This window comes from Jaculus jaculus, chromosome 10 (genome assembly GCF_020740685.1).
Source record: "Jaculus jaculus isolate mJacJac1 chromosome 10, mJacJac1.mat.Y.cur, whole genome shotgun sequence".
Classification (NCBI taxonomy): Eukaryota; Metazoa; Chordata; class Mammalia; order Rodentia; family Dipodidae; genus Jaculus; species Jaculus jaculus.
In genome coordinates, this window is record NC_059111.1 from 54,732,963 (window position 1) to 54,745,280 (window position 12,318).

Here is a 12,318-nt window from a genome sequence, read left to right on the forward strand (position 1 = left end):
GCAAACTAAAATGTAAAATAGCCATACTAGAATAACTTAGGTAGAAAGAAAAGAAAGGCCTACATGTTTATTTTCCCTGATAGGGTGCAACAAATATTTGCATAATACACCTGGGAACAAATCACAATTTCTTCCAGAAGGATATAAGTTTTCCCTTCTATTATCATTGAACACCAGAAATTTGGAACAAATTAGAAGTTTCTAAGAACATCTGTAGGCCAAAAAATCATCTGAAAGTTAAAACGTCATTAGATTGTATAAATATATCTGGACCAATTATCTGTAGAATGTGAAATGAAATAAAATCATACACAAAAAGAGAAAATCATGCAGATAGTGATAATGTGATATCATATTTTCTCCCTTGTGGTTTCATATGTCACTTTGGCATGAGGAGTACAATTGCTATCATGCTTCTTGTGCGGTAGGAAAGTACACCCGACCCACATTAACTTAGAAAAGATAGAGTATAAACTACCCCTACCTGAAAATTGGGAGTCCTCTTTACACTGTATGCATTCTTTGGCTCCCTTCTCAGAATAGGTGTTTCTGGGACATACTTGACAATTAAATGAACCTGGCTTGCTGCTGAAAGTGCCTGGCTTACATGGAAAACATTCTGAGGTGTATGCCACCCCTGTGTGGAAAAGAAAAATAAGGCATGGGGATGAAGACCCAGTATCAACAAAGACATGTATAGACCTTTTTGCTTATTGTACACTAAAGAGGAAAATATTGAGATCAGACAAAATTCTTTATTTTACTAACTTGGTACGAAGAAATATTTGCTATGTGCAAGAGGCAGTGTATATAGTGAATTAAATAACAATAAGTAATGTCATATAAACTGAACCACCATTCCAGATCATCCTGGGCTAGAACGAGACCCCGCCTTGAAAACAACAACAAAAAGAACTTCAGTAACTCAAAGGCATGATAAATCCTAAGGCCTCCTATTCTCCTATAAGCTCACTATGTCTCCCCATGTGCTCTCTCTTTCCTCACTGCTTATTAAATCACAGATAGGACCTAAAAGACCCTAAGGTGACTTGCTTCTTGGTTTGTAATTCTAGAATTTGCCAGCAGATGGGGCCTTGGCTAATGAGTATCACAGGAGCATTTAGGGCATAGTAAAAACACAATCCTAACTTTAATAAAGAAGTATCACTACTTTAATTAAATGTACTCCTACTTGACAATGGATCATGCCAATGTTTGCTGGTGGCTCAGGAAGGCCATAAGTGACCCATATGTTCAGACAGACACAAAAGGTTTAGAAAACTGAGAACCCTCTTGTATTCATGGATATATGATCAAATTAACAAGTTTTGAGTAAACCTGACATCTAGCATAGTGTGTGTTTCTCGAATGAATAATAGGCTCTTGTTAATGAAGAAACTTTTATAAGATGTGTAAGATTGTCATCATGTTCACCTTTTTATACAGATTAAATAACTCAGTTGAAGGACAAAAGGAAAAAGAAAACAGTTTGACAGAAACAAAGCCAGGACCTGGAGGTCTGCATGATGCCTAATGTCAATTAGTATTTTATAAACCATAGTCAGTCATACCAACATGCATAAATAAATATTCTAACAGTAAAATTGGATTTGAGGCTGCTATGGCAGATTGCACTGAAATACCTTCAATGGTGATGTTTTTTACCAGCACTGGCTTGACTGCCTTGGAACCCATGAGGATGCCAGTAGTTCTCCAGTAGAGGATGTTGGTGCCTGATTTCAGCATTACCTGTAAGAAGAAATGTAAGACACTCAGGTCAGATAAAACATGTTATTTTTTTATCACATCCAAAAGCTATTCTCTTATACAGTTTTTAATGTATTATAATAAAACACCAGTAAAATAGAACTCATTTAAGTCTCCTCTTAATGCTGATGTAAGCTCAAATAATGATGATTTTTAAAAAATGAAGTGTTGGGCTGGAGAGATGGCTTAGCCGTTAAGTGCTTGCCTGTGAAGCCTAAGGGCCCCGGTTCGAGGCTCAATTCCCTAGGACCCACGTTAGCCAGATGCACAAGGGGGCGCACGCGTGTGGAGTTCATTTGCAGTGGCTGGAAACCATGGCGCGCCCATGCTCTCCCTCTCTCTCTCTTTCTCTCTCTGTCACTCTCAAATGAATAAATAACAACAACAACAAAAAAAAATTTTAAAATGAAGTGTTAACCAAGTGTGTGTGTGTGTAAATATTTGGAAAGAAGTTTTTTTTTCTTGACATCCAAACAAAATAATTTTCACAATATCTGCATAGGCTTGGTTTGTATGTAAAAGGGCTCCATTTTAAAGGGTAATGGTCACTGAGTCCAAGGGTATTGCTGTACAGTCAGTCCTGTTAGTCAAAAGTAGATCTTTGAGCTCAGAAAGCAACATGACAATATAATGTTTGCTTTGAGTGATTATGGAGTAAGTGCGTTGGACTCTTGGGTCCTCATGTGGCAGTAACAGAATGTTGTGGAACTTTTATGAAGCAGGACAAGTGAGCAGTAGCTAGGTCATTGGGAGCTCTGCATTACAAAAGAGGTTAATGTTGACCTCATGTAGTTAGTTCCTGTAAGAATGAATTGTAATAAAAGAACAAACCTGGATCTCTCTGCTGTGGCTTCTTGCTTTACTTGTGAGCACTCACACACATACTGACTTCTCTCAAGAAAATAATTGGAGAAATGATGTGGTTAAGCACTTGCCTGTGAGGCCTAAGGACCCTGGTTTGAGGTTCAATTCCCTAGGACCCATGTTAGCCAGATGCACAAGGGGGCGCATGCAGTGGCTGGAAGCCCTGGTGCGCCCATTCTCTCTATCTGTCTCTTTCTCTCTCTGTTTCTGTCACTTTCCAATAAATAAATAAAAATAAACAATATATATATACATATATATGTGTGTGTGTGTGTGTGTGTATATATATATATATATATATATATATATATACATATATAATATTCAGTAGGCCACATTGCAAAAGCAAACTGAGGGAGTAAATCTGTTCTTACAGGATAACTCGATCTAATCTCTGACACATAAACCTAAATGACACTATGCCTAATAGTGATGTGCTTCTTTGGCTGCAGGAATGTGTTCAAATTAATTTTCTGATAAATTTCATACTGATTCAGGTAAATAAACAATTTTAAGAGTTCCTTGCTTTTCCGGTAATACACTTATTCTTCTATGGATCAAATTTTATCTGACCAAATACACACACAATGTGATATTAAAATCTATATAGCTTCTTGACCATGCAAGGACTTGGAGATGTAATATAAGTGAAGAAAGCTTACTTGTTGCAAGTGCACTTTGAACACCCAGTTGGCTGGGTGTTCAGGTGAATAACTCTTATTATTAGTTCTAATAATAATAACATTATTATTATGTCCTTCAAGTACAGAGATGAAAAGTAAAACTCTGAAAGACCATACTCCAGGTTATCAACCCCTCAAGAATAAGGCACCTACTATAATCACAAAAGCAAGAATGATGGTCACTTATTGAAACAGAACTCAAGTTGCATTGTAGATTCCCTAATAGGGCCTCCCTATCACCATCTGCTTTGATCCAACAAGAATCTTCTCATTTGAAAATGAAAAGAAAAATCAGATGCAAAGATATTAAACAAGTCACGTAAAGAATAAAGTATAAAACAGAAGCACATTTTAAATCCATGCCTCACTCCAAAGAGACAGTGGCAGAAGTAATAACTGATGTACCAAATTATGATATCTGACCATCTTAGCTTTATGAATTAAGAGAGGTTCTGTGAAAAAGCATTATACTCAATGTGACCAGAAAGGGTAGAATGATGACCAATGGGTAGCATAGCAAAACAAAACTGAAATTACTTGCTGGGGACAAAGATATAAAAAAAGATAAAGCTAGATGAAGACAATTCAATATCCTTCCAATGACAGGAGGCTTTAGTCTGCCACATATGGCACACATCTGTAAATTTACACACTTAAACATTGTAAAATCTTGTATTAGTTTTAAATAGCCTTCTTTCTTGTTGAGGCCCCTTTAATAGGGAAGAATGTTAGAGTATAGTGGGGAAGGAAAAAGGAAGAAAGGAAAACATGTGAAAAAAAAAACCAGAATAAGTATATGAAATATAGCAGCAACTTCTTCCCTAAATGGGATTTAAATTCATCGACCATTTTGTTATTTCTCTTTCCTGGGAAATGCTTAGAAATAGAAAATGAATGAGTAAACTGGGATTGGTGAGAAGAAAGAAAAAGAAACTTACAGAATGGGAGCCCCATTCTCCATTGTCTGTGAGTTTTACCCACTTGTCAGTGGTGGCATCCATTTCCTGGCACTGATCATTTTGAATCTATGGATTAAACACAAGGTGTGAGAAACACTTCTGGAATAATGGCTTTTATTTAATTCTGCACCCAGCACAGGCTGCAATAATGTGTTTCAATCCATTCTAAACAATATCCATAAGTCAATCTCAACAGGTAAATAACCCAAGTCCTCTGGAGCCCACTTTACAGCTATGAGAGTGTATCTAAATAAACCACCTCATTACTGTAACCAAAATACAAAAGCATTAAGGAGAAAGATAATAATGATCACTGAAAGCCAATTCAAAATAGCCACTCAACTTACCTAAATGCTTTAAGAGCTTGCATTGACCACTAAAAAAAAAGTTGACTCATACTTGCACAATAAGTATTTTAAATTAGTAAATAAAGACTGCTTTGCTTTTAATTCCTCAGAATTTACTCCAAATGTATAAGTAGAAGACTATGGCCAAAATCTAAGTCATGACCTTTTTATTTTGGATTAAATATTAATCATTTGCCATGCTAATACAAATAAATGGAGATACTATCTTTAGAGGCAAACACCTTATACTTTCCAGGCTGTTCTTCCAAAAATATCAGGGGTTAAAACACTACTTTTCCAGGTCTACAAAGAATACAGTAATATCTAAAAGTCAGATCCTCTTCCCAGGGTTCCAAAATAGCCACAGAGTAGAGTTAAAGATAAAATCTCATCACATAGACTTATGTCAGAGAACTACTGCTTTACTCATCTCTGAATTATTTTTTCTGTTTTGCTTATTCCTCATCCAATTACAAAATTAAAACATTTTCTTTAAGATATAAAGTACCTGCCTTGCAAGCATAAGGACCTGAGTTCAATCCCCAGTACCCATGTGAAAACCCCAGGGTGGTAGCATGCCTGTAATCCCAGCCCTGACAGAGACAGGCAGATCACTGGGGCTCATTCACTAGTCAGTCTAGCCTAATTGAGAAGCTCCAGGCCAATGAGAGACTTTACTTTTTTTTTTAAATATTTTTTGTTCATTTTTTATTTATTTATTTGAGAGTGACAGACACAGGGAGAAAGACAGATAGAGGGAGAGAGAGAGAATGTGCGCGCCAGGGCCTCCAGATGTGTGCGCCCCCTTGTGCATCTGGCTAACTTGGGACCTGGGGAACCGAGCCTCGAACCGGGGTCCTTAGGCTTCACAGGCAAGCGCTTAACCACTAAGCCATCTCTCCAGCCCCCCCACTTTTTTTAAAAGAGAGCATTCTTGAAGAATAGCACTTGAGGTTGTCCTTCTGTCTACACATGCATGTACACACACACACACACACACACACACACACACACACACACACACACGTGTTATGTACATGTACACCACACATTCACATATATACTTAATATAGAAAATATAGTCGTCTATCATCCAATCTGAGAATCTCATTGGGGATATTTAATTTTGTATCATATTTCATTTTTAAAAATATTGATTGAATGAATGATTTATTTCAGGGAGAAAGACAGTGTGACAGTGAGGGGCACCAGGGCCTCTTACCACTGCAAACAAATTCCATATGCATGTGCCACTTTGCACATCTGGCTTTTTAAGTGGGTACTGGGAAAATGAATATGAACTGCCAGGCTTTGCAAGCAAGTGCCTTGAAGTACTGAGAAATTCCTCTAGACCTTTGTGCCATATTTCTACTGTAAACATAATGATTGTAATGCCAGTTTAAAGTTATTTAAGAGAAGATATAGCCCTTCATTATATCTTTGATGAATAGATGTAGACAAGATGGAAGCTTTTTTCGTTTTTGTTTTTGTTTTTGATTTTTGTGAGGTAGGGTTTCACTCTGGTCCAGGCTGACCTGGAATTAACTATGTAGTTTGAGGGTGGCCTCAAACTCATGGCGATCCTCCTACCTCTGCCTCCCAAGTGCTGGGATTAAAGGCATGTGCCACCACACCTGGCTGGAAGCTTTTTTATAAGTGAAAACTGACTACATATGTGATCATGACATTTTCCCATATCTTTGAAGACCTGAGTTCCATTACTCATTATAAAACTTATAAGAGGGTTGGGAGGATGGTTCAGAAGAGAGAAGCGCTTGCTTGCAAAGCATTCTGGCCTGGATTAGATTTCTCATTATCCAAATAAAGCCAGACACACAAATTGGCACATGCATCTGGAGTTTGTTTGCAGTTGCAAGAGGCCCTGGCATGCCCATATACTCTCTCCTCCCAAATGTATAAATAAAATTAATAAAGCTGTAATAATAATATAGATACTCTTTTCCTCTGGGTTTCAGTTTCATCATTTATAAAATGATAACAGTGGACAAACATCATAATAGTATTGAAAGAAACACTTTACTGCATTAAGTTACACAATGTTTTTATCACAGCATATCTCGAAACATTTTCTTATTATATATTTTTTTTATTTTTGCTCCCACCATTACCACCACTTAATTCTTTCTACATGCAGTCAGCATGATGAATGGGAAGTGTGACACCTCGAGTCAGTCAGTTGCAATCAATAAAGTTTAAAAGTCCAAGAAGGAGAAAGAGTTGCCATCTGTTGGCCAACTCTAGCCAGAACAAAGGCATCATCTAGAGGAAGAAACGGAATGGTATGCCCTACAAGTACTTTGAAAGTTCTCAAGGGACTTGGCCAATATAAAACAGGTGCCTATTTTAACAATTAAAAATTTGCCTTACTACCTAACTTTTAGTGTCAATAAAACTGTTGAAATGTCCCCTAAAGCAGAGAGCCACTCACATCACTCCTGCAAATACTTTTGCAAATAAAAATGGAGTTTAAAAAGTAAATCTGTCTAAATGTTGCTTAACACCCTAAACTTCTCAAAAGATATTTGTTCTCCAAAGTGCCACAGAACATATAATCACACAATCCACTTCACAGCAGGCAATAGTGAGGACCAGAAAGTCAGCCCAACCACTCAACAACAGGTAGCTAATAAATACAGAAGTGAGGTGAGAGCCAGAATCTCTTACTCCAAGTCTAAGGCTTACACTTCATGGAAAATATCTCTCACCATCAAATTTTTCATATAGAGCCTAATTTTTGCACTAGAAATTCCATTACCAATGATGATATAAATTTGTATTGGAATGGTTAGTACATTTCATCTTAAAATCTGGATCACGGAAACATTTTCCCCCATTATTAACATACACACACACGCGCGCATGCACACACAATTTGTTTAGTATAAGCAGCCTTTCTTAAAACATTTTTCTTAAGCATTTGAGTACTGCCACAAGAAATACATGCTAGAATGAAGGTTATATTAAATAAACAACTTCAGTATTCAGTTAGTCTGTGACTATATCCTGTTTCATGCAATGGCTCACCCCAGGCACATCAACTATCCCATCAAGTAATTCTACAGTACAAAATTCATAGAATAAGAAACATGATCATTTGTATGCTTTAATAACCTCCAATTAATACACTCAAATAATTCTAGTCATTAAAAATATTTGAAATTACAAAGCAAAATATTTTAAGTAAAAACTAAAATTGACAAAACATTTTTTTGCAAAATAGCATTTGTAGCTATAAAAAATTAAATTAAAATGAACCACACAAGATCTAAGCCAAAAGTCCATCTAATGCACACAACCAGAAATAAGACAAGCCAGTGTTACTCTACAGGGAGAGAGCAAAAGTAATATATATATATATATATATATATATATATATATATATATATATATATATAAATTAGAACAGGAAATAGGAAGTAAGGACAAGAATAAACAAAAACAAATTGGATTTGAAAGGAGCAGAATGAGTGATATCTAAATCTCTGTGTGTGAACTAAAATAAATAAATATATAAAATTGATTTTAAAAAAGAAAATAGAAAAGAGACACTTAAACTTTCTTTTAATATCAAAAGGATCAATTATTGCAAAAGAACATAGGAGACAGAGAGTGGAATGGGATACTGGTTTTAGAGAAATTTTCATTAATGTGTTTTAAAAAATAACTTTTAGAATATAAAAGGCCTTACAAAGAACTCAAAGAAGATGTTGTTGTCCACATACTGGTACTCAAAGAAGACATAACCTGACTTCTTAAGGTGCACAGCATAGATCAGAGACACCGTGCAATCATCACGATTAGACTCTATGTAGTTTCCACGAGGAATCCAAGAAGAGCTGTCAAAAGAGAACCAGAAGTTTTAGGTGAGAGTTCAGAAACCTCCTCTCTCCACAAGCTTATCACTTGATTCAAAAGGTATTGCATAAGCAAAGCACAGTAGAAACCAAGGGACCTTCTACAACTCAACAACCAACTTCTTTTTGAGTGATTTATTTTTATGGTATATGACTTCCTATATATTTGTAAGACTATGGGATCAATTTGCTATGCTATTTTTCATCAAAAATTGATCATCAAATGACAATTGTAGTAGCTTCAAGTAGTACTACTCTTTCATACAACATCTGAAATTTCATTTGCAAATACACACATACATATGGCAGATCTATGGAAAAAAGAAAGAATATCAATAATGCTAACTATTTAGATTGGCATAACACTATACATTTTCAACTTTTAAGTTGTTGAAAGAGTCAACAATTTAATAGTTGAAACAAAAGCTTTCTCAACAACTGAGTTAGTTTTGGGGTTCCTAAAGCTTCTCAATAGTGTTTTTAAAATAACTCATTATTGAAAACAATATCATTACAATAGCATTAATGGCACCTTTCAAAATGCCTGACAGTAGCACAGAGAAAACAGTGTACATTTAACAATACTGTTCTGAAATTTAACACTATGTGAAAAGACAATAATTCTATCAATACTACAATAGGAATGTATGTTGTAAATTTTAGCCTTCACAATCTAGAGCTAACAGATATTTTAACATATAAAAAACACTAAGCACAATGAAAAATATTGATTATAAATTATACAGTTTTCAAATATTAAACTTCTATTATCAAACATCATTAAAAACATAAAAAGGAAAAAGTTGCAAATTTGGAGGAGACATCACAAGCACATATATGCATTATGTGTGTATAACATAACATCAATATTACATAAATATACACATATAAGATCTCACATACATAATATACAAAGAACTCTTTGGCTCAATAATTAAACCATTAATATGACCCACCAAGCAAAAAGAAGTAGAAAATGTAAGATCAGATAGATGGAAGAAAAAGAGGAAGAAATAAAGGAAGAAAACAATATCCAGTTGTAATTTATACTTAGAAAATGTTATACTAGAAGAAAGTATATTGAGAATCTTCTGCTTATCCTGGAATGCCTTTGATGAATACAGCTGTTCCAGGCAGAACAGGAAGAACTGTCAATATCTCAGTCCATCAAAACAAAGATCTCACATAAACAGGGAGAGCCTTAATCTGAGGATCCATCATGTATAAACAGTGCTGTGCTTTGAATAAGTTTGTCCCTGCCAAACCCATGTTGACATTAATGCCAAAGTAGGAGCATTAAAAATTGCTGCTGAGAGGGAGTCAAGTAGCTCTTTTAGGCAATTAGGGTGACTGGGCCCCTGAAAGTATCCTTGCAGTCTGTACTTGTTACGATCAAAGGATGATCTGGATTTTTTTTTTTTTTTCAAGGTAGGGTCTCACTCTGGCTCAGGCTGACTTGGAATTCACTATGTAGTCTCAGGGTGGCCTCAAACTCACTGCGATCCTCCTACCTCTGCCTCCTGAGTGATGGGATTAAAGGCCTGCGCCACCAAGCCCAGCTTGAATTGGGAACCTCCTGGGAGGGTGGTCTTTCCTATGATTTAAACATTGTTATTGGTCAAGTTCAGTCCCCAGAACTTGGTATCATGGCTAGCCTATTCCTGAGATAGCCCCTAGCTCTAACCAACCAGATGAACTAGAAGTTAGGGTCCACCACGATAAGGTTATAAATACATTTGTGAAGGGAGGGCACAGTCTCTGTGCTGCCTGACCTGTCCTAAACTTCCAGTTGCTGGTGAGTTCCTCCTTGACCGCCAGCCCAGTTGGGCCAAGCAGAGAGGAGAGGCCCTTAGCCCTTACTCTCCACATGGGCTCTTTACCCCCTCCAGCTCCCTACATAGCAAGAGTTCTTTGAACTTTCTTTTCTTTCTTTTTTCTCCACTGTTTTCCCAGGCCCTCCAAGTGGGCTCTCAAGTGACATGGCTATCTTTCCCTGATTCTGAACTTCCCTCAATAAATATAATAATTATCCTTCTCAGTTTTATTCAATTATATGATTAAAATTGGAAATAAACCTAGAGTTTGGGGTTCAATGACTTTCCTGAACAGCTAGCACACTGTTACATTAGGGCCTCATTAATGAGTAAACTTGGATGTCATCTTGATTATACTAAAAAGACCCAGGAAATCAGTAAAGCATACCCCTGCATGTGTCTGTGTAGGCTTTACTAGAGACATTTTAACAGTAAGGACTCTGAACTGATGAATCCACTGAGAGATTTGAAATATGGGAAGACTGTTGCAAGGTGGTGGAGCTGGAGAAGGTGAGATCTGAATGTACCGAGCAGGTCACTGTGGGAATGTCCGTGGGGGAGCTATGAGAAACTGAAACCAAAAAACAAAGATTTTGCTCACTTACATTGTTTTGGTCAAGGATTTTGTTACAATGGTGAGAAAAGCAACTCATATAACCTTTAAGCAGTGAAGGGTCATGGGAACTGAGACTTCATGAAGGGAATACTTCATGAGACTTCTCAATACATTTTGGGGATTCAGCCTCACTTTCTCTTCTCATACCTGAGAGCTTAGACCTCCATTTTCTACCTGTTTGAAGCTGTAAGAAGCCGTTATCAGATGTCTACATAATGTTCTTGAATCTATAGAACACTGAAATAAATCTGAAGTAAATAAATAAATAGATCTCTTTTCTTAATAAATTACTCAGTCTCAGAGCTCTGGTATAAGAACAGAAATCCACAGACTAGAACACACACACATGCTTAAAAAGAGCACTCTGCTATCCACAGAGAAAAATAAACAACTGTCCCTCAACTGAGACAAAAATGAAGAAGGGTGAAGGGAAGTAGGCGATGTAGAAAGGAGATGCAGGGGGCAGCATGGAAACATCTCTTTTACCACAGCTAAATATTTCCCATTATCCTTAGAGCATAGCAAATCTGTAGGTACCTAGCCAGGCATCTTAGTACACCATTAACCCCAGCCCTCAGGAGGCAGAGGTAGGAGAGCCATGAGTTCGAAGCCATCCTGAGACTACAAGTGAATTCCAGGTCAGCCTCACTTCAAAAAAAAATAACAATAATTGTGGATTCCTGACAGCATTCTTGTCTGAAAGAAGTCAGAAACCTGAAGGTTAATTCTCATAAACATGACCACATTAAAGGAAATATTACATAGTCAATACAGAGAACAGGAAAGAGTGCAGCCCAAAGATAAACAAACATTCTTGTTTTTTAAACAATTTAACATTACTGAAATGTTTCCATAAGCAGTCTAATAATTTCCTAGGAACTAAACAAATGACCATTCTAACCTCTGTATGTAACTTAGTCTGTCTTGCAGGAGATAATCAATATCTAAATAGCTGGGGAGATGGCCCAGTAGTTAAAAGGCAGTTGTGAAGTCTGCCAGTTTCCCTACCCATGTAAAGCCAGATGCACCAAGTTTCACATGCCTCCAGAATTCATTTGCATTGGCAACAGCCCCTGATACATCCATACTCTCTCTCCTCCTCTCGCAAATAAATACATAAGTGAAAATAATTTAAAAAAAAACTTGAAATTGCTTATTAAAAATTAGAGAAAGGCTAACAAACCACCATTGACTTGTTTGGATTATAAATATAAGACAATGAATTTATTTCTCTAGTAGTTTTATTATATTTTGCATACAGTAATATATACAGAGGCTAATTATTTTCCCATAAAAATATAGCTACATTCTTTGCAATAATTATCTAAAAATACAGTTCTTTGTAATTAGTTCACTGATAATCCTCAGCAGTAATAAGACTACCATCAACTTT

The 12,318-nt window shown here is 36.4% G+C and overlaps 1 protein-coding gene across 2 annotated transcripts in view; it reads right to left on the bottom strand.

Moving 5' to 3' along the window:
* Positions 1-12,318, bottom strand: part of Elapor2 (endosome-lysosome associated apoptosis and autophagy regulator family member 2) — a 202,778-nt gene that overhangs the window by 52,770 nt on the left and 137,690 nt on the right. For both annotated transcript variants that reach the window (XM_045160979.1, XR_006639358.1), the window contains exons 4-7: positions 8,330-8,477; positions 4,253-4,339; positions 1,644-1,749; positions 485-637 (exon numbers count right to left, since the gene is read on the bottom strand). In XM_045160979.1, the coding sequence (XP_045016914.1) occupies positions 485-637; positions 1,644-1,749; positions 4,253-4,339; positions 8,330-8,477 (494 nt within the window). The remainder of the gene's footprint in view (positions 1-484; positions 638-1,643; positions 1,750-4,252; positions 4,340-8,329; positions 8,478-12,318) is intronic.